Raw genomic sequence first — 23,188 nt, forward strand, 5'->3', positions numbered from 1 at the left:
TTCTAAGGTTTTAGGCATCTAAACAGTCTGTGTGGCCAGTACTGTGACTGTGGTTTTGGTTAGATCTTCTGTTTACAATCCTCTAGGTAGCAGTGTGTTCCTGTTTATATGGAGGGTATACTGTATGTGCTCAAACTTTAGTATATTTGTGTAGAATGACTGCTGTTCCCCTCCACAATGCAAATCATAAATGTGTTCATTTTCATTCATTTAAATACATTATATTATTTATACTGATCTTCATCAGTTGTTAATTTAACATCAGTTGCTCATTGATGAAGCAGATGAGTAACAATCACATCACTTTTAAAATTAAATGAGTTTAATTGAATTAGTATTAGTATCAATTAAGATTATAGCTGACAGTTGTACATGGCCATTTTGAAATTGGAGCAACATTTTACACCAACCCTCACCATCCTCTTGTTTTTATATTTTGAACCGCTTGGTATTGTTCACTTTGCTTACATGTTATGTTCAGATGTCCATCTTCACATTCTGTTGAGTCAACAACCTAATTAAGTATTTGTTTTCACCAATACAAACAGTATAAAAACACATTTGTGACAGGAGAGGTAAATAAAAATCACATAAATCAAGAACAAATAGATGACTTAAAGGAAGAGTATTATATAACATTAGAAAACTGACAGTACGGGGCACTCCTTTGAGTTTGACTCATGAAAGAGCATTACATGTCTGGTGTCAGGTGTTCAAATGTAACATGAGAAGACATTACAAGATGTAAAATGTCATTTGTTGCATTCTCCACTAACAGTAAGTCTTGGTCAGCCACTGTTTGAGTCGTAGCAATACCAGCTTCTGAAACACAATCTTCCTGTTCTTCCTGTTCAACATTTTCTTGGCTTGTGATGCCAGTGAGGCCGGAGACTTCTGGGCATGACCAGCAGACTGAACCCTCCCCATCCCGAGGCTGGGCTCAGAAATGTCCTCTCGCCCAGCCAGGCTGTTCCTGTTTGTATTCCTGCAGGAATGGGTAACATTCACCATGGAAGATTTAGTTTGGAGTGTTGCCTCAGCCACAGCGTTGACCAATTCTTTCCTCTTCCTTCTTCACACAGGCTGAAAAGCAAAACCCCATCTGAAGACTCTTATGAAAAGAAAGGAGGTCTTTCAGATAAGACGTCAAACTTGATGGTGGAAATTATTCCATCAAGTTTTCAAAAGCATAACTCTGCTCTGTGAAGAACATAGACGCACTGTGATTGGAAAAATGCAAATGATCGTGTTTCAAAGAGTCCTTCAATTGCAACATGATTGCCAGCAACTGTTTAGTGAAACCAAATCATCGCTTTTTCTGTTTTTCTTATCTTATTTCTTTTTTGTTTCATGACGTTGAACAGTATGTGCTTTTGTCTTCATTCATTTGTGAGTGATGTGTATGATAGAAACAAGACATTTCTACAAAAGAGAAGGATCAATCACTAATATGTCACTGTACATTCGTGATGTCATTGTAATGAATGTAATAAAGGGGTTTTTCACAGGCCGATCCGAAAAATCTGCTGCATGAGTTTTTTAAATAAAATGTTCCAACCTGTGAATTGATATCGGACAATCAAAAGTAAAATAAGGATCGGAGAGAAACAGCCTACATGCAGTTGGAGGGCTCCTAGTGACAGTGACCTGAAGAATAGAAGTAATAATGTTTTATTTCTTCTGTTGAGACTAGTCTTCCTTTTTGACTCTGAAAACAGACCAAACTGTGGAAAATATGTTCTGAACTCTGTCACCTTCCTTCCTTATAACTCGCTTTGTATTTCCAAAGCAAAGGGACAATACGTTTCACAATCTTCCATCAGTTACACTTTCTTTAAAAACAGTTGAGTCATTGTTGCAGTGCGTACACTTTCCACATGAATAAAATGTTCTCAAACACCTGATCAAAAGTTGCAGTTCTTAAAAATATATAGTCAATATTTTTTTTGGATGATCTTTGTATGATAGCAGATCTGTCCATTTGTTTTAAACGTACAAATCTTTTTTTTTGTATTGTGGAAGGTGTTTTACATTATAAGATTGCAGATCTGCTAACACAAATAATATTGAGGCATATCCACCTTCATATTCCTCACTTTGTTTAATTGGACACTTATCACAGGATACCTTACATAAAAAGGATTTGCACAGGAAGCAATTCATTTTAAGTCTTCTAAAGCAACAATTTAATTTGATTAGTTCAGAAGAAAAGAGAGTAGATAGAATGCACAAACGTTGCAGCAGTGATATGAAATTATCACCGTAATAAACGTTCTTAATTGTTTGCCACATCAAATGCATATGTTTACCATCATTAGTAGCAGTCACATGCACTATATAGGGTCAAATAAAACAGGTTTTTATCCTAGAATAATTTAGTCTCCAAGCCAGAGGGTAGATTCTAGCCCGTGATATTCCCTGCTTTGATCTTTGGACAGACTGAAAGCGTAGATACTCAGTCATCTGCCTCGAAGGCATGCCTTGATTTCCTATCCCTGGTATAGAATATACAGTAAATACCTTCTCTGTCACTTAAGATCTCTGTATAGCTCGGGAGTGAGGCCCAGTCAAGTTCAGAGTACTGCTGCTGGGACAGTTTGACCTCAGAGAGACGAGTCAGGAATGGGGTAGTAGAGGAATGTTTGGTGCCTCTCTCTTCAGGCTGTTCGCACCTTCAGCCAGTGACTGCACATGCTTGTGTCAGTTTAATAGAGGAGCATACTTTCAGGGTAACAAAGTGGCTTGTGTTGGACTGTAAGGGTTGTGTGTTCTTCTCCTCTGGGTCCTCATATGTTTGCAGGTATGTTTTCCACTTGGGATGACTTATGGACGGTCAGTTGCTGGGAATGCACCGGCTGAGTCTGCAGGGTGAAAAATGGGACTATTATAAACTTCAAAAAGTGTGTCCAGAAACATGATATAGGTTTGTATACCGCCCAAATGGGAAGTACAATAAGTGAAATGATCTGCTGCTGTTTTTGAAAGAAAACCCTAAATCCACATGTTCTTATTTGGATAAACATCACATGCTCGTGAAATTCTGCTAAATTAAAGTGTTACATATGGTAATGCAAAAACTTAAACTAAACCAGACTAAACGTTTTGACATCAACCTGTAACTCAATTGGGTGACATGTGGAACTATTGCTGGGGTTGAATTCAAATAAAATATGAATAATAAAGTTAAATCATTTTCCCATCATGTGGCACCTTAGCGTTAAATGTGTTGAATCATGTCATCGATCATCCTTAATGGTGTCATTTAGAGACTGCTGCATGCTCTACATGACACACCTCTCTCATCACAAGTTCTCTAAATATAGAATGTGACATATTCAGCCCACAACTGTTTGATTGCCCCACATATCTCCGGCAGCAGATGTTTTGAGATGCCAGTCCATGGAGATGCCTCACAGCCTTTTCAATATGTGCGCTCATCCCTTTAATCCAGCGCCACGGCCTCAGATGTCCCTACTTCAGAAGGTTATTATCTGACCATAGAAACATGCCATGGTATTCTAATTTTCATCGTTGACTTGGTTTTTATGTAATTGCTTTCAACTTTCTGCATAACCAAAGCTCCTCACAACTGTGACCACAGTAGATGTAGTCAATAACCCTGACATGGCGTTTAGTGAACTATACAAGAATGTAATCAATTTGAGGTTCAATGGAGAGCTTTATTCCTCGAATGCCAAATGTTCCTTGGATGGTTAACTCAGTGCTTATAGTATTATGTAGGGTTAAACTGCATGTGTCTGGTGTCAGGAATTCAAAATGTAACATTTGGAGCAACTGAAGGCATAATAAATGAGAATATTGATCAAATTGAACCAGGATTTTTGTTATGGTTCATTTATTATTTCATCTTGTTGAAACATTATTCTCTGCAGTGTCTCAAATGTGTATATTCAACAACAACAAACCATATTTATTGATAACTATATTTTTAGTATTTCTAGCTCACAACTATCCTAGTTCATTCTGTGTCATAAGTGAGTTGTAATTAGAAGAATTCCATTGTTGCTGGCAATACTGAAGAATTAACATGAATATTTTCAAGACATTTTTGATACTAAATTAGGCCACATCTTGTAGAGCGGCCCTGAGTTCAAATCTAATCCTGATGACTTAATTTAAATTATTATGCTCACATTGTGGATTTCACTTAAAGGATCCATACAAGAACACAACATTTGCAGACCAAGCAAAGGCATACAGTACCAAAGCATTCAGTTGATGTACCATATATTACTATATACACTGTATATGTTTGTTTTCCATAAAACAGTTTTTTTTCAGCTATCTGAATGGCACACATGTATCTTTATTGAGGTATTGCTGTAGTAGAAACCCTTTCTTCTCTATGCGTTAGCTGCAATCATAGATGTTGAAAGGAAATTCACTCCCATACATGCTCCCTTTGCAGTAGCTTAATGAAAGCAGGGTAGAGATGTGGTTTGTTGGAGAGGCTGCCTTGTAACCAGTGTTGGGACTAACGCGTTACTGTAACGCCGTTATTATTGACAGTAACTAGTACTCTAACGCATTACTTTTTAAATTCAGTAACTCCGTTACCGTTACTACATGGTGCGTTACTCCGTTACTGCGTTAGTTTTTTTATATAGTCAACAGCCAGGCGAACAGAGATGAGAACTGTACTTAAGTACAGTACTTGAGTAAATGTACTTTGATACTTCCTGTGTCACATGCGGAGACGCGCTGTGGGCGTGTTTGTGTTGTTTACTAACAAGACTATCATGGCGGCGGCGGAGCTCAAGTCTAGTTTCTCCACCTGGAGATATTCTCACTATTTCACTTTTGTCGAGCACAAAGAAAATAAAGTTTTAGTTAAATGTAAGTTGTGTCTTGGTGGGTCAAAGATCCTATCTACTGCCCAAACCAGTAATTCAAATCTCTTAAAACATCTGCAAAAACAACATGCTGGGACGAAGCTAGTAGCTAAGACCACAGAGACTCAGCCGACGCCACTCCACCTCCACCTAAGCGGCTGGATTTTAACCGAGGGACTGCTAGCCAGGGAAAAGTCGATAAAGCCATTGCACGGTATGTTGTAGAACACATGCAGGCTATTGCTACAGTGGAGTCACCCGCTTTCAGGGAGCTAGTTAGCATGATACCATGTCCGGGCGGCACACGGCATATGGGACGGAAAACTTTGTCCAACTACCTGGAGAAAGAATATACAAAAATGGAAAGCCAGCTAATATCGATGCAATCCAGATTGCATATAATGCATGTCAAGTTGATCAACAGATTGTATTATTCTCCAATGCAATAACAGTACTGAAATGAAGGCTATAAGGGCATTAATGGGAGCCCTTTTTTGTAAGTAACTGAAACGTTACTTTTCACAGTAACGCATTACTTTTTGTGTAAGTAACTAGTAAAGTAACTGCGTTACTTTTGAAATGAAGTAACTAGTAATGGTAACTAGTTACTGGTTTTCAGTAACTAGCACAACACTGCTTGTAACTGACCTCGGATTTCTTCCTCGCATGTCCTTGAGCAGCTCGCTGAATTCGAACCAGCTCTAGGGAGAATGCTCAGCCACTGACCCAACACCTGACTTACAGAACAGGAGAAATGAAGTACAGATAGAAAACATGGAGCTAAATGTGCTAGGATGAAAAGATGAGTCCTAGCTATTAATTTGGACCTTTTCACATATATATGTAATCCCACGTAATATAGGATTGTTAATCTGTTTGAAGAGTGTGTTAATATTTCAGTGCTTTGTTCATGTTGGTTATTGACCTACTGCTATAATGAAAAGATGATTGACATAGTGTCCTTACCGTATACGGCCTCCGGCAAAACTATTTCATGTGGTTGCATTCTTAACCTTAGCCTTTTCCTTCAAAAGGCTCTAATCTGAGGCATCTATTGATTTACCTGAAGTGCTGATGGGAACATGCAATAAAAGGGGCATTATATAAAAGAATGAGATATCAAAATAATCTTCTCACCAGTAGCTCAGCTCCCCATAGACGACGCATTCTTTTTGTTACAACAGTATGAAACACTGGTGCTAGTATTGGCTAGCGCCCATACACATTGTTTGTGACATTTATAAGCGGTTGACCAACAGAGCCGGCCAGCAAACCAATCAGAGCAGACTGGGCTCTGGTTTCAGACAGAGGGTGAAAAGAGGTGCGCACAGGCAGTATGAGAAAAATAAAGAGCTTATTGAACATTAAAGCATGGAGAGAGACATGTCACAGCAGTGGCACAAAATACTAATACAAACCCAGACATGAGATTAACAGGGCTGGGCCCCTTTAATCAGAATTTAAAAAACTGCATGAAAATGGTTACGGCTGTTTATCGGTTAATCAAACTACCACTATGACCTGAATCAGAGATATGTCTTGGGATGCAATGAAAAATAAAACAGGGCACGATAAACTTGTGTCTTCTGCTCATGTTGCATTTTAAAAGATCTGGATATTCTGAGAGGGAATAAAGAGGAAATATATAAGAGAAGGTGTGTGTCCTTTCATCTGACCAAGAGCGAGAGGTTATATTTGCAGATATGTTCAGTTAGTGAGTTAAATCCACTCAGACTCCTCGATCTCTTTCACAAAGAGGGGATACGATAAAACGTTCCTGGCAGCACGCCTGCATTTTTTTTTTCTACAGGCAGGAAAAGTCACCGAAAAATACATCATTTGTATTTCACTCTTCAAGCTAAGAAATATGTGGCTGTTTAGGAACAAACAAGCTTTGACATGACTGCATCTGACACATGTTGACATTCTTTCAATTTTTCAAGTCCTTATCAGTGTAGAGAAAAGAGAAGAGAGAAAATTCCTCATGGCAGGACAGTTTCATGGTGGTTTGTGTGTTAAGAAGACACAAAGATAATCATTTTGAAGGTGTTTAGGTTTCTTCCCATGCAAGCTATTAGTTCTGACAGTGACCACCCAGATGATGTGTTGTTGAAACACTCCTGGAGAATCTTGGCAGTGAAGGCAGTATAATCTTTCAAGTGCTTCAAGACTAAATGGTACAATATATATATAAAGGCTTTTTAAAAACAGCAGACAGTCAAATAAATATTACAGCTGCTGTCGGCACAAATGTCAAAGCAAACTTATCTTATCAGTGTTTTTCTTTTAAATATTATGCGATTATTAGGTTGTGTCAGTGTGAGTCCATTAGCAGAAGTTGGCACATGTTAAGGAAATAGTTTGACATTTTGGAGGTTGATGAGAAGGTTCTCTGCCAGCAGCGAGTTAGCAGCTTATGGGGAAATAGCTCGCTTTGCACATGGCATCACAACATTGCTTTTACTTTGAAGCTTTTGTGAACATAGTGTGTCAAAGTGGGAGCGTTAAAGGTGCTTGTAGGGGGATTTTGTTTATTTTTCAACAGAGCAAAGCTAACTGGTTCCCCCTGTTTTCAGTCCAATGTCAAAAGAGCAGTAAATCCCTCGAAGCATCATGATTTAGCGGCATGGTGTGTCCCAGTGATACTCAATTTACAGCCAGTAGGGTGCTTGGTTGCCCCCGACCGTCACTAAATCACAATCCAAATAAATGGATTCACAATGGGAGTTTTTGGGGGTAATTTGAATGGAAATGAAGTCGCAGAGCGCATTGTTTTTACAATCATGAAGCTTGTTTATAAAAAATTGAAAAGTGACAAAGCAGCAATCCCCCTGGGTATATAAACAGATACATATTAACACCAATGTCGTTTTTTTAACTTGTCACTTTTGCAAAAGCAGGTAGAGTATCCTGTGTGTACTGTCTTTACTTGCTGTTTCATGTTCTCTACTGAAGTGACATATCAAGATATTGCCCGTGTCTCAAGTTCTGCACAAGTTCAGAGCCTGGGTGAATAAATGTCAACATATATATATTACTCTGACCAGTACTGCTACATGGCACATGTTTTTAGACAGGGTTCATGGAGGTCAGTGGGAAACTCTGGAGGGCAGGGAATGGGAAAAGTGACATTGTGGTAAACCAGAGTGATTATCAGCGCCCAGTTGAGGTCACGAGAATATAGTACTCCTCTGTTTGGATGATGTTTGGAGTCTGGCCAAGCCGCAGCTAACATGAACTGTCTCAAACTATTCTCATCATGTAGTCTGAAAATCTAAATATTTTCGCAAGTGATGCACTCTCAAGAAACACGAATACAAAATGTGTTTTGTTGATGTTATAACACAAGGAAAGCAGAGAGTGTAAGAGAGTGTTGGACAATACTGAACTCTTCTAATATCAGAGTAGCACATGATAACAAAGGCCTAACTGTACAGTAACTGTGTACGTAACCGGATGTATGATGACGCTCATGAGACACTGTTTTGAAGTTATGACAGCTATGTTCCTACGATTAACATGATAACACAGCCCCTAGAGAGACAGCATATGACTGTCATGTTTATTGCTGCCTTAGCTAATCTGAACTAATGCCAGAATACTGCTTTGAACCAGTATTCCTCCATCTTGTTGGTTGTCCCACGCAGCTCTGTGTGTGATGACTACTTCCATTCCTACATGTATCCTGATATTGAAGACCAAGCCGGTGACGAGTGATATTTTTCTAACAGAGAGAAATCCTCAATGTGAACAAAAATAGAATACATACAAAACATTTTTTTATTAATATATATGTTTAAAAACCATTCCTGAAGCTAAACCTTGTGAAGTTGTTTAGAAAACGTTAGTACAAATTATTATCCAAATTACCAGTTTATGTCTCAGAGCAGAAGCTAAACCCTGTTTAACAGAAGTGTCTCTTCAGGGTATTTACATTTTAATGACATGCCTGAGGACATAGGATTTGCAAAAACTGCATTTTCCCAAAAGGCACATACGGCTCAAGGTAACAAATGTTTTGCTTCAAACTTCCAATTTATATTTAACTGTTCATTTGTTTGTTCAAGATCAAGTGTCGTTTATTTGTTTTCAATGGGATTAATTAAACCTATAGCACTTTACCAGTGGTGTAGTGGGGATTTTTTACTGGGGGGACGCTATTTTCATTAGGTAATCCCAAACAATGCCACACAAGTGCGCACGCGCGCAGTGCACTCACAAAACGTGCAGACAGGTCCACAGAAACTACCGGTATGCTTAGTCCTACTTTAGTTACTGTACTGCAAAAAGCAGACGGCGCTGCGCTCAACACACACAGACTCAAAACCATGGACACACTGGCACATACGTTACATGAACAATTTATAGGCCTAAATTGCATAAACTACAGTATTGCAACTACTGTAAGCATCTCTCTCAAACTCTCTCTCTCTCTCAAACTCATAACAAACAAACAAAATTCCCAAAATGGTCCTGAAATTAACTTATTAAATAAACGAAACGAAAAATATAGCCTACTTATGCAAACAACATTGAATCTGGACTTGAAATTATTCTGATTAGGCCTAGCCTACATTGCAAATAAGCAGACAGCGCTGCTTTTCACACACACACACACACACACACACACACACACACACACACACACACACACACACACACACACACACACACACACACACACACACACACACACACACACACCTTGCGTTTTGAAGACTGATAAATCCGAAATGGATGAACAAACTTTGCAGCCCAGTTTCCCAGCTTTGCAGTCTATCCACGGGTATGCCTCTTGTTTCCTCCGCCACATCTCCTCCGTCCATACATCTGGGAAAGGTGAGCTTGAGCTAGCCAGGGGAACGTTGCTATCGCAGCTAACGTTAGTGCTGTGGTGACCACCTTTAATACACTGGGTTACATAATCCACACATGGAACTAGAGTTGGGGGTATTGTTTCCACACGGACATATATGTGGTTACCTTTATATGTTGTGTGCCCTCCTGGCTCTTTCTCTTGTCGTCCCGGGCTGCGACCCAACAACATCTACATTTCTGCTGCTCATTAAAGCAAGCTTTGTACCTCCATTGCACCGCCTCCGACTCCCTATCTCTCGGCACTACATTGGTGACCCCGACAGCGTCTTGGGAAGTTTCCGAGACGGACCCGAACACGGCAAAGGAAACCCAGGTTTCTTTCTCGAAATGCCGGGGATTTTTTGGAGTCGACCGTAGCTGCTACAGGCACGCGGACGGAGGCTCGGTGCGCGCCTCGTGGAATGGCTGAGGATGTTGCTCGCCATTCCCGCATCTGCCTTCCGACTACAAGGGGGACGATGCACGACCTGCTGGGTAGGGATGAACCCGATTGCTACCTCGTGGGGTTGTTTCTTCGGGGCGTGCGGCTGCACGTCCCAGCTGCGCTAGCTAACGACAGCTAGCAGCTAACCACGTTAGCTAACGGCTACGGCTAGCAGCTACCGATGGCTGCCAGCTAGCTGCTAACGGCTATCGATCCTTTTTGAGTTATTTTCTGGTGCCGGAGAGGATGTTCGACCAGCCGGTTGACCTCATGTGGACACTCTCACATTTTTCACCACCTCCACGGCGGTTCCAGACGCCACTCACGTTTTCATCGACGCCTGGGTGGTGCACTCCTGGACCCCGTCTCGCCTCGACGGTTTTGGACGTCGCCCATGCTGCCATCGGCCCGTGGGTGGCGCGCTCCGGAGCCTGTCTGGCCTCTCCTGCCTTCCGGGGATATCCAGACGCCACTCACGTTCATCGGCGCCTGGGTGGCGCACTCCTGGACCCCCTCTCACCTCGACAGTTCCGGACGTCGCCCATGCTCCATCGGCCATGGGTGGCGCGCTCCGGGACCCTGTCTGGCCTCTCCCGGTTCCCGGGGATGCCTCAGCGCCTGCTGAGGACTTCATGCCCGCCGCCGCGGCACGTCTGCCTGCGGCCGGATTGCTCTCCTGCTTCCCGGGGATACCTCGACACCTGCCGAGGACTTCGTGCCCGCCGCCGTTGCACGTCTGCCTGCGGCCGGGTTGCGCTCCTTCCTCCCGGGGGGACTGCTCCTCTCTTCCGGGGATACCTCGACGCCTGCCGAGGACTTCGTGCCCGCCGCCGTTGTGCGTCTGGCTGCGGCCGGGTTGCGCTCTTTCCTGCTGGGTTCTCCGCGACACCTACTGCGGCCCCCTTACGACGGCCCGTCCCCGGTGTGGGTGCCCTCGCCCTAGTTAGGGCCCCTACCCTCTCCTGCGGCCCCCTTCCGACGGCCCGTTCCATGGCCCGGCCCTCACCTGCAACCTCACCCTCCTCGGCCCCTGTGGTGCTTCCTCCCGGACGCGGGGATTTTTTTGCCATGTTTGGATTCTGGGGGGGCTTGTGTGGTGACCACCTTTAATACACTGGGTTACATAATCCACACATGGAACTAGAGTTGGGGGTATTGTTTCCACACGGACATATATGTGGTTACCTTTATATGTTGTGTGCTAGGGGTGGGCGATACCACAAAATCTGGATTCGATCCGATACCAAGTATTTCAGGGCCAGTATCGCCGATACCGATATCGATACCGATACTTTTTTTAATGAAAAGCGTCTTATGTACTTTCATATAGGGGAGAGCTGCATGACATGATTTTTGAGCTGAAATCATCATAAATAGACTAAATCTGAATTCATTTTCATGAATAAAGACAGGACAGTTTTTATAGACAAATACACGTTTTACTTTTGCAAATTTAAAGTGCAAACATGAAAAATAACAATACAAAGTGGCCAAAGTAGCGAACTGTCTTCTTGCACACATCACAGTTCACTAAGTTTTAATGGCCAGTTGTGAAATTGCTCCACACAACGCTGCTCTTTCTCTCAGCCATCATGCGCGTGTGTGTGTTGCACTCGCGAGTCGCTGGCTGCTGCTGTCCTGCCCTGCTGGCTGCTGTCAGTCAGCTTGATAATCGGCGTTCAGGCAGGGAGCCTCGAGGAGAAGAGGACAGCAGTGGAGAGAGAAGAAAAGAGCATATACTTGTGTTCGTCTGCACATAGTTTTTTGAAGAAATTGACGAGTAGAGGAGACGAGAAAAAAAGTATAACCGTATCGATCCTATTGGCTCTAGTATCGATATTTTGAAACGTAACGTAATATCGGAGGTATCGATATTTTGGGATCGATCCGCCCACCCCTATTGTGTGCCCTCCTGGCTCTTTCTCTTGTCGTCCCGGGCTGCGACCCAACAACATCTACATTTCTGCTGCTCATTAAAGCAAGCTTTGTACCTCCATTGCACCGCCTCCGACTCCCTATCTCTCGGCACTACAGTGCTAGCATTATCCACGTCTTTAGGCGGCTCTTCTGATGATGTAGTGCTAGTAGCAGCTTCACTTGTAGCTTCGGTGCTGCTCTTTCTTCTTGTGAATTATATTCTTTTTAGAAAATAAGTCAAGTAAAAAAAATGTGCCTGCCATTATAGAGCTTTTTCGTTAGCGTTCTTGAGGGAAAGAGCTGCCGCAAAATCGGAGGGCGGGTGTGTCACTGACACACCCCCAGCTGATGACGAATCATAATTCTTTAAGGAAATCGTTTTTATTTTTTATTATAATTACTGTGAAATGTATTATGTTGTTGTCATTATTACAACAAATACACTCTTGCAACTGATAACACTGGCAATGATTTTATATGTATTAGACTATTAAAAAAAAGATCATGCTCCAAATAAGTGGGGGTACGGCGTACCCCCGCGTCCAACGCCCACTACACCACTGCACTTTACAGAATAAGCAGGGTGAATCCAAAGTGTTCTGTATGTAGCTGATAATGAGCATAGCACATCGTTATTATACTCCCTGCATAAGAGGATAGCATTTTGTCTATTCTACAAAAGCTAGTAGCTTCCTGACGTCTCCAACTGTTGACACACAACCCCACAGCCCATTGCAAATTGTAATTGTTATACATCTGTTTTTGTAAAGATGAAACCAAAGAGATTTAACCTGTGAATTCATGAGCTTTAGATTTACTTCTGGGCAGATGTTGTTACCTGGGCAGAGCCAAGCTAGCTGTTTCCCCTTAATGCTATGGCTTTATGCTGAGCTAAGCTAACCAGCTGCTGGCTACAGCTCTATATTAACCATACAGAGATAAGGGGGACATCAATCTTATCATCGAACTCGCTGCAAGGAAGCAAATAAGTATATTCAAACTATTTTTTTGTGCTGTTCTTCAGTAAAAAAATGTGATTCTGACTTTCACTAACCCACATCTCACAGATGCCTTCTACCCTCAATATACTATAACACAATGAGCTGCAACAAGTAATTGACTATTGTATGAAGTGCAACATATCATTTATTTTGAATATTGATTGAGTAATTTTCATGCTAAAATGGCAGAAATGCCAATCATATAAAACTGAATAGCTTTCGGTTTTGGACTGCCATCTTTGCAGTAGAAAATCAGCTGATTCTCCATAAATGGGGAGAGACTTCCATATATTCAGATTTTATGGATTTCAGATGTAATGTATCTCGCTGAAAAAGGACCAGTCTTCATTTCATCTATATGCAATGTAGTAGGGACATGCTTTTCATTTGTGAAGGCTAGCGCTTGGCTGAGATTGCCTGACTGAGCTGCTGACTAAGTAGCTGCTTCTTAGGCATGTTTGGGTTGAAGGATTTGACTTGCAGAACACGACACAATGTTTTATACATCACATTTCACTTCCTGAAAGTATGGACATAGGAGAAACTGTCATGATGCTTGTCTATGTGTTTGTGTATGGTCTTTACATATTATTGCTAAAAAGTCAAAAGTCTCCTATTTTCCGTGTGTATGTTATTGTGTGAGAATATGAAAGTAAGTTCCGCTGCAAGAGGGGTCTTTCTAACACAAACACACAGAGGCATGGACCACTGACGCACTAATGCGGGTGACGAGGAGTTAAAACAACATGCCCGGCACGGACACGAGAGAATAACCCACAAAGCCCCGTTGACTCCAGCTCTGAGAGCCCAAAGCACGCTGTTTACGACTGCAGGAGAAGTACACCACGCTCTGGCTCAGATTTCAGAGCCACAGACTATTTCTGACCATGCTTTGACACATTCTGCATAGACGTGAGAACATATATTTCATAATGCATTTTTTAAGTTAACTTTGTAATGGTGGAGTCAATGTTTTATATCACGATAACAGAGATTTAAATACAATTGCAGGCCTGTCTGTGATTCAAACATTAATTGAAATCACATGCTGCCATATTCAACGCCAAAATTCAATATAGCTGAACAAAATGGAAGGCCGAAACTCATAATGGATGACAATCAAAGTGTGCTTGTTTTTCTCCAAAAATGATTTTATTATTCAAAGCAAATGTATTACAAAGAAATCCATTCATTGACCATCTGGAGCTCGAACATTTTCGACAATTAATAAATAAATACAGTGAAAATTGTTTTGTTTTTAAAAGGAAAATAATAGTGCATATAAAAAACACCATTCGACTTCTCTTAAAGTTCTTCCGAGAATAGTCAATGCTAAGTTTCCAATGTCCAATCTTTATGATGGGTGTTGCTGTGTTGTTGTGTTTACATCAAGACTGTACACAACATTGAATAACTAATTAAAATGGCAATCTTTCTTCAGTGAAAAACCCCCAATTAATTACTGGATTAGGGTTGTAGCTTGTTAGCTATACGATAAGAGGCTTAATCAACATCTCAATTCCTGCAAGAAAATAATATATAATTTAGTTCAGTTCATTCATACACAATGCAAATGACTCTAAGCCTACTGAAAGGCCTCTGGGGGAGCAAAAATTATGACTGCACTATGCTCTGTACATAATGACATAAGTGTCCTTGGCTCCAGGTAAGAGGGAAACAAAGACTTAAAAATAACCGGTAGTGAAACACAAGACACTAGGATCATATTGAATGCTGGCTAGGGAAATTGAAGCCTATCTTAGTTAAGAAATTTGATTGGTTTCCTAACTGCAAATTACTTGAATGGATTTATGTTAAAAAGTTATCAACAACACAATATATGCTATTTGGAAAGAAAAGTCTGAATTTCTAACAATTCCTATAGCGATATGAGTCAATGGTCATTTTTCCAAAACATATTGATAAAACCTGTAAATAATCCAATATTTAACGGCAAATTGATATGGTCCTGAGAAAAAGGGTCTGCTGAGGTTGAAACCATTATGTGTTTACGCTCTTATATTAAAGTGGATAATACAGAATCAATTTCAAACATTAACTCGTGTTTTTCAAAGGTACTTAAAAGAATGTAAGTAGAAACCATTTCAGTGTCTGGTAAGAGGATATTCTCTGAACCCAGTGAAGTCACAGGGTTCAAGTCGTTATTATGTGCCACAATCATTTGGCCACTAGGCTGAAGTGACCCTCATCACACATTCATTGTTATGACTTTGATCCCATGTGCATTGATGTAGGTGAGGAGGACCTTGGCCCGCCTCTCAATTACATCGATCAGCTTGTCGATGCCCTGCCGGCCTCCCTGGCTCTCCCAGTATGTCTCATCAAGAAACAGAGACTGAAGGAGCTTCTCCCTCAACCTCTTGCTCTGCAGCACAGACACCGCCGACTCTGGGAGCCTAGAAAGACAGAAAGTGAGTCAGGAAGAGGTCAATTCAATTAGAGTTTCAGGTATCTCAGAGGCAGAGCTTCTCTTGGCTGGGAGCAGAAAATAATCTGATTAGTTCTGTGGTGATGCTTAAGTAGGCTAGACTGTTTTTATGAATCAAAGTGCCTATACAAACGTGCTCATAAAAGATACAAATCAACATGGTAGTGAAAATGTGTGCAACTTTATCTTCGTTTCTTAAAATAAACCAGTTGCAATGTTAAGAAGACAACTTTAACGAGAGGCAAACGTGCAGAAAACAATATAAGCTAAAGGGGAAGAACACGTGGAAAAAAGACAGTTGATAAAATAAGAACAACTTTATGACTCCTAACTAAATGTCATCTTTGTTCTCTACGGTATGCTTGTATGTGAAGAGCAATTCAGCAGGTAAGCACGTCTCCGATAAAGTCTGAGGACAGGAGTTTGCCTGAGTTTGGGAGAGGAATATTTTGAAATGAACAGCCTATTGCTAGCGACGAGTCATTAGCTAGCTAGCGTACAACACCCAGATGTGACCCCTTTAGTCTTTATCTATGCTCAAAGGAAGCTTGTATCTTAAATGATATCTAGGTTAAATCATCATTATTAGTAAGCCAGACTGCTACTGCCGAATGGCAATCTGGGAGCTGTATCCACAGGAGCATAGTATGAAGCATATTATAAGTGCATTTAAGGCCAATGTTTTAACCTATAAGCTAATGTCTAGTGTCTTAAACTATAAAATGCAGAAAAACACATAATTATTAAAGCCATGGTTGTTTTCAATTGCTTAAGCATTTGGTTATGAATTAATTACTCAATAATGTTATGATATTTCTGCTATTTCTCCTTTGGTACTTTAGTATGTAAAAATCAAACCAGCTTTTCTATGGTTCAAGAAAGAAACACAATTGAGACAAAAGTACACTAACTTTTAGTGACGAGTCATGTTAGCTAGCTAGCGCCCACAAATGTCCGCCAACTAGCAGCGTGTGGTTGCAAAGTTTTGGAAAGAGACGTTAAAAACCAACACAGATGTATCTATTGAAACAGTCATCCTCCATGTTTTTCTAAATACATGGAAATGATCAAAAGTCGTTGTGACATTGGCAATCTTCCTGTGGGTGTTGCTAGTAGCAACAGATTCTTAGTTCTGGAATTTGTATGCTATTCGCACATCTTGCAAATAGGCTCAGTAAAAGGCTCCACTCCTAAATGAAGTATCTGCAGAGATTGAAAATGAGATCGTATAACATGTGAAGCAGCAACTGGCTTGGAGCTGACCTGTTTAGGGTACTTACTATGAGTGGTGGACTGGTGTTAATGAACTAAAGTGCTGTTACTTGATACAGAGATGGATTTGTGCCTTGCATTCCTGTGTTATGGGAGGATTATGTAATTGTCTGCAAGAAGAGTTCGCCCGATGAATGTTTGTACAGCTAAAATGACTGAAGCTTTACAAATGTAGACTATGAAGATGACTGGGAGACGTTGGACTGGCTGTTACTTACATTTCGGTTTTCAAGCAGATAATTACAGATCCATAAAGGAAAAAACATTATTAACCCCCCTCAGATTCAGGCCAAAAATACATATTTACTTTGCTAAGCCATTTGTGATTCAGTGATTCTGTGAGTCAGTTTTAAATTAAAAACAGGATTTGAAAGTTTAAAATATCATTGTGGTGTTTGTTCAATTCCCTTTGTGCTTTGTGTTTGCAGATTATTGTGCCAAAAATATTAAATTGAGTTTCTGAACAGGCCTGGCAAATATTAAACACATTCTTTTCAGATTATCAAATCTGATTATTATTAGTATTTTAACATTTGTAAATTAACTACCTATCAATTGAAATAGAAGATTGATACATTTGACAAAAGTTGTTATTTTTGCTCTGATATCTTAAGAAACAACACATTCTGAGTGAAATGTAATATATTTCTATATAATAATCATACCAATATCAGTATTTATCACTGTTTTTGTGATCCAAACTTACTCTTTGATTCCTTCCAGGAGCCTGAAGTCCAGGTTGTCCTCATTGCGGTCGAAGAAGCCTTTGTTGTTGGTGAACACCAGGTGTCTGGGGTCGTGTCCCCTGTGGATGATGTTTGTCAGCTGTATGTGTTTCTGGTTCCCACACTCAGCATCGAGGCCCAGCTCCACACACACATCCTCCTGTCTGGGCCTGAACCCACAGCAGCTCTTATCAAGACGGGTGTGAATCTGATAAACAAAAATAACATTCTTCTTCTTGCCACAAACATATTTATTTGCATGGTAAAGGATTGATAAACTGTATTTACATAGCGCTTTTCAAATCTCTACGGGCCCTCAAAACGTGTTTCACATAAACAAGTCAGTATTCACTCATTCACACACATTCATAACGAGGCTGCTACAGTATACAAGGAGCCACTTGAAGCAACTAACATTTACACACACTCACACACTGTTGGCAGTGCAATTAGGAACAACTTGGGATAACAAATCTTGCCTGAGGACTGGGAATCGAATCACCGACACTTCGATCTACCTTACAGCGAAAGATGCCCTTACTAGTATTTTAAATCATCTCACAAAGTTAATAGAAAACAGAAAGCTATCCAGCAGGTTGTTTATTGTGGTGCTTTTCTCAATGACTTTTGATCAGACAGCACTTCCTCCTACGTTACTCCTACTTCCTATTCAAGGAGACAGGTGAGCCATAATCCCAATGGAGGCTTCAAACCATCTGTCAATCATTAACTTCTTAACCATTTGATTGGCAGAAGTCTCAGGAGATGCTACCAAGTCTAAGTAAAACCAAGGATGGAGCATCTCAGATGTCAATCATTGGTTTCACTTGGGACTTGTTAAATCAATGAGCATACACTGTATGCCAACACATGCAGTGTGATTATCCACAATACTTCTTTATCTGTCAATCAACAAGCCCCTAAATATAGATGTATTGAGGCCTATATACAGCATCTTTCAATTGTTATGGACTCTAAACACTTTCTGTCTTAGATAATGAAAATACAGTTTGTGTTGTTGTTGTTTGGTTATTGGGAGACAAAGTAAGCCAGTGAAGCATTCAAAAAAACATCTCTCTCCCTTTCTGTTTTGTAACATATTTTGTCATATCCACCTTTTCGCCTTTGTGCTTATTGTGTGGTAAAGGTACACATTCATTCAAATGAACTTCGCAGCAATGGTATAAGAGGTCTAACCATTGGTTTTACATGCAGGGGCCCAAACGTACAACACCCAGATGTGACCCATTTAGTCTTTATCTATGCTCAAAGGAAGCTGGTATCTTAAATGATATCTAGGTTAAATCATCATTATTAGTAGGCCAAACTGCGACTATCTGGGAACTGTATCCACAGGAGCATTAATGAACTACAGCATTGTAAGCATAACTATGAAGCATATTATAAGTGCATTTAAGGCCAATACCTTAACATATAGGCTAATGTCTAGTGTCTTAAACTATAAAAGGTGGAAAAACACACATAATATGCACAGAAAAAAACAAATGTTAAACTTCTAAATTCTATTTTTTTAATGTTATTATTAAAGCCATGGTTGTTTTCAATTGCTTAAGCATTTGGTTATGAATTAATTACTTAGTAATGTTATGATATTTCTGCTATTTCTCCTTTGGTCATTTAGTAATGTAAAAATCAAACCAGCTTTTTGATGGTTCAAGAAAGAAACACAATTGAGACACTAACTTTAGAGATACATTTTCTCAGTTGCACAGTTTAACTTTGGCATCTGTATTCAGGAGTAAGCAGCCTGTCAGGGTATTTTAAGGATAAGAAAGTATATCTATGAAGTGAAATGTGTTAGAGTTGTTCAATATCAAAGAAACCAATGTACCTTAACTGTTTTCAGATGACTTGCGTCTTTCATTAGATTTATTATGTGCCAAGTCTGTTCCTCTTAACTGCACAGTATAAATGTAACTTTACCGTTACGAAATCAATTCATCAGGAACTTGAATAAAGGTAAATAGTCAAAGCAGTGGCACTTTGACCTCAATGCCAGACTTAATAGTAATACAGTTATTCAATCTATTTGAAAGTCATTTTTTTTCATTACTCACTCTGCTAGTTTTGCTCTTTAATGTTCATGCAATGAATTTTAAATAATTCTCAGGATAAGTGATAATAATGCAATATCAGTGATCCAGGCTTTCCACATAGGAAAGAAGACTTCATTTCAGCCAAAAAGAAAGGTTAAAAATAGTCATTTATGAAACATTTTTGGAAGCATAGAGAGGCTGCAACTGCATGAAAGCAAACAGAAGGAGAGAAGGAAACATGTTTTTGCTATTCATCATGTGGACTTTTCAAATATTTTAGTCATTATTGTCTTTTTTAAATGTTATATTGCTTGTGTTACCTGTAGTAAGAAGTCAAACAGAGCCAGTTTACTCCACTCATAGTGATGCACCGTGGAGCAGTCGGAGTCAGGCTTCGGGCTGATGTTTTTATGCCAACACTTCTGTTTCAGGGAACTCTGGTATTCCCCCCATGTCATCCTCACGGTGGCCCTGCCTGCAGCAAGGCCTTCTGGGTAGAGAGATGCATCCCATAACAACACTGGCCCGGGCAGGCCATCTACAGAGTGAGGATAAAAGGATTATATGGTTAGATTTCAGCAACTGTTTGGTTTCAGTGAGTTTTTGTAGGCCTATTTTTACAGAGGAAAAGCTTACTGAGCAATGCAAATGCTTTGTCGGTGGTAAACACATAAACACCTGCACAGCAAAACCTCATCATTTTCCCCTGTATAATGAAGCAGATCAAAAGTGGACTGTGGATACATTTTCTGATATACTTTCCTTTTGCACATCATTCATTTGAAATCACGAAACAACCAACTGTGAAGACTCTAAGAAGCATGATCTGTTGACGGACACAGATGTTATATTCACAGATGGAATCAAAGACTTGTGGAGAATAAACAAAATTGGACAACTGTTGAGCCCCTAAGAGCTCAGTGCTGACATTCTCAACATGTTTCAGAAGTTAGAATGTATACCTTCCCTGACCTGTCTTAGGTTCAAATATGTGGATACCTTTTTGTCTGTACTGGCCCTGCTTTCAGTATGGCCTCTAAGGAAATAGTCCTGACTGAGTGGGCCCACATGCTGAGTGCCAACGTTTCAGTGTGTGGTACAAAAGCACATGGCACATGGATCTTCAGCACACATATGTTCCACCACTAGACCTCAACTTCATAGCACATGAGTTAACTGACATTTAATTTAATTTAATTTGTACAATACATTTACTGTCTACATACATTTAAAAGGATTGTGTGACAATACATTTATTACAAATTGGCATACACTCTATCTGCAGGGGGATTTTTAAATGTGTTTGTTCTGTTTTGAGTTGTGAACTGAAAGGTGCGTACACAGAAATAATGCAAATTTGACTGAGGTTATAGTTAGAGATGACACACATAAAGGACAAGTTAGATTGTTAGATGAAGCAATCACGTGAATTAACTTGGTTTTAACAGTGCTCTATAACCAAGTGTTATCCAGATTGGGTCAGAATAGAATAAACGTTGTCCTCTCCTGTTGACATACCGTGTAAGAAGCTGAACTTTCTGCTGACAGCTGGTAATGTCCTATTGAGCCCCAGCACCCTGTCCAGATGGAAAGCGAACACCTCGGTGGTGTCCACGGGGCTGCTGATCACTCCACACTGCCCTCCACACACATTGTTCCCTTGTGTGTCTCTTTGGTTGCCCAATGAAACGCTTGTCTCACCCTCAAATATTAAAAGTGACGTATAATCCCCATGAATAACTTCTTTGATGCGCAAAATGTTGGCATCCGCTAGAAAGCGCATGGCTTTCACGTCCTGGGGGCTGAGCCATGGCGGTGCCCTCTGACTGTAAATTCGGATAGAACTAATGTGAGAGCCTGCCTGTGAATCTGTATGATGTGTAGGGATTATATCCAATAATTTATAATGAACATCCTTGATTTCTCCCAAGAAATTCTTATGTGGAAAGTTTCGCTGAATTTGGCCCACGTCCCGCAACAAAGTGCCACGTTTGTTCTGCGTAAAAGCTGAGTTAGCCTCCGTAATCCTTTTCCCTTTTTTCCTCAGTTTTGGTCTGAGTGTCCCCCGAATATTAGCAGGTTTCAGTCGCTTAGTCTTTAGCGTTATGTAGACCACGTTTGACCGTGTCGGGACAACATAGTTCGCACCGGTCTGAAAATCCACATTGTCTGATTGAGCATCACTAATATCCAAAGTATACAATCCACGGGTGAGTCGGTACTTGTCTTTATCAGTCCTCCTATCCCGGTGCTGCTTCGAGTATCCAACTTGTGAAACAACCAACAACAAATAAATTACACAAACGCTGGCAATGATTAAACTCCTGTTGGAAAGAGGGCACCTCCGGTAGCTGCTGCTCAGTCTTAGGAAAGGGAAGAGCAGCCAGTGAAAGCGAAACTTCCCCATTATAACTTATGATATTATTATGGTTGAGTGTCTTTTTTGACAAACTCAAACCAGGGAGGAGCGCACAACTTCCGAAACTCATCTTCGAAAGGAGGATTTGTGGCCACATAATGCATGGAGACAACTGCGTGGGATGGACAGGGCTGGGAAACCACCCTCTGACCCAACATGAGGACACAACATTTTTTTTAACGTATTTCTACCTTCAGATATAGCTATAATCCAACATGGTGAATACAAAGAACAGAAATCACTTGGATATCATTTATTCAGTTTGTGTTGCCTAACTCAGACTATATGCTGCTGAAATTCGTTGAATTACCGAGGACAAAAACGATATCTGTTTATTGGTAACTATAATGGTCTGCCAAAAATAACCAGGTTATAAAAAGCAACAAAATCATGTATGTTTCGGAGATATCATCCCATTCATTTTCACCCTGGATATGAATACAAGAGCTATCCTAGCAGTTTGTGCAAACATGTAATTCATGAACAAATGTTTTATAAATAAACTTTCGAGTTAGGGGGATTCTTAAAATATAGTACTAAAACCATTGATCCATTATTGGCCTGAATACACGCGTTTTAGGCGACACCTGCTGGTCCAGTTCCTTCATCTTTAATTGGCTGAGCGCACATTCACATTTTAGAGACACAATACAATTGAACAAAATATGCACGTGAAAAGTGGAACAGTTAGCAGCAGGAAACCACTATATCCTCCTGTGGAAGGAGCTGGACCTGGAGCCCATGAAAAGGATTTCCTGAAGCCGAAAATAAAACGGCTAAATATAGAGCTATTGTTGTGGCCTATATAGACTTGTATTGTAGATTATGTAGATAACTGATGATGTGCTGTCTTCCTAAAATAACAAGGACATGAGGATTTGAATGTGCAGATATTGAAGAAGAACTCACATTGTACTCAAAGTACCATACCACAGTGTAGAAATACAATGTTTTCAATAGAAAACCATCTATTCACATTTCAATGGACAGAAATAATGTTGAAGCTGCAAATGTCAACCTCACCTGCTTGATATATCTTTGTTTTGATATACCTATAATATAATGTCAGTTAATGTTGTATCATTGATCTGGATCCTTAACTATAACAACTAAAGGTATACCATTGTAATGGAGTGGCCTATAATGTCAGCCTAGATTTGTGTTTCCTTTGAAATGTTACGTAAATAAAAAGC

The 23,188-nt window shown here is 40.3% G+C and overlaps 1 protein-coding gene across 1 annotated transcript; it reads right to left on the reverse strand.

Moving 5' to 3' along the window:
- Nucleotides 1-14,216: 14,216 nt before the first annotated feature.
- Nucleotides 14,217-22,058, reverse strand: gask1b (golgi associated kinase 1B). Its single transcript, XM_034227628.1, has 4 exons — nucleotides 21,095-22,058; nucleotides 19,897-20,114; nucleotides 17,501-17,727; nucleotides 14,217-15,490 (listed from the first exon to the last, which is right to left on the reverse strand). Exons 1-4 carry the CDS (start codon nucleotides 21,981-21,983, stop codon nucleotides 15,283-15,285), a joined length of 1,542 nt encoding a protein of 513 aa, XP_034083519.1. The 5' UTR covers nucleotides 21,984-22,058; the 3' UTR covers nucleotides 14,217-15,282.
- Nucleotides 22,059-23,188: the final 1,130 nt, after the last annotated feature.

The sequence above is a fragment of the Gymnodraco acuticeps genome, unplaced genomic scaffold, assembly GCF_902827175.1.
Source record: "Gymnodraco acuticeps unplaced genomic scaffold, fGymAcu1.1, whole genome shotgun sequence".
NCBI lineage: Eukaryota > Metazoa > Chordata > Actinopteri > Perciformes > Bathydraconidae > Gymnodraco > Gymnodraco acuticeps.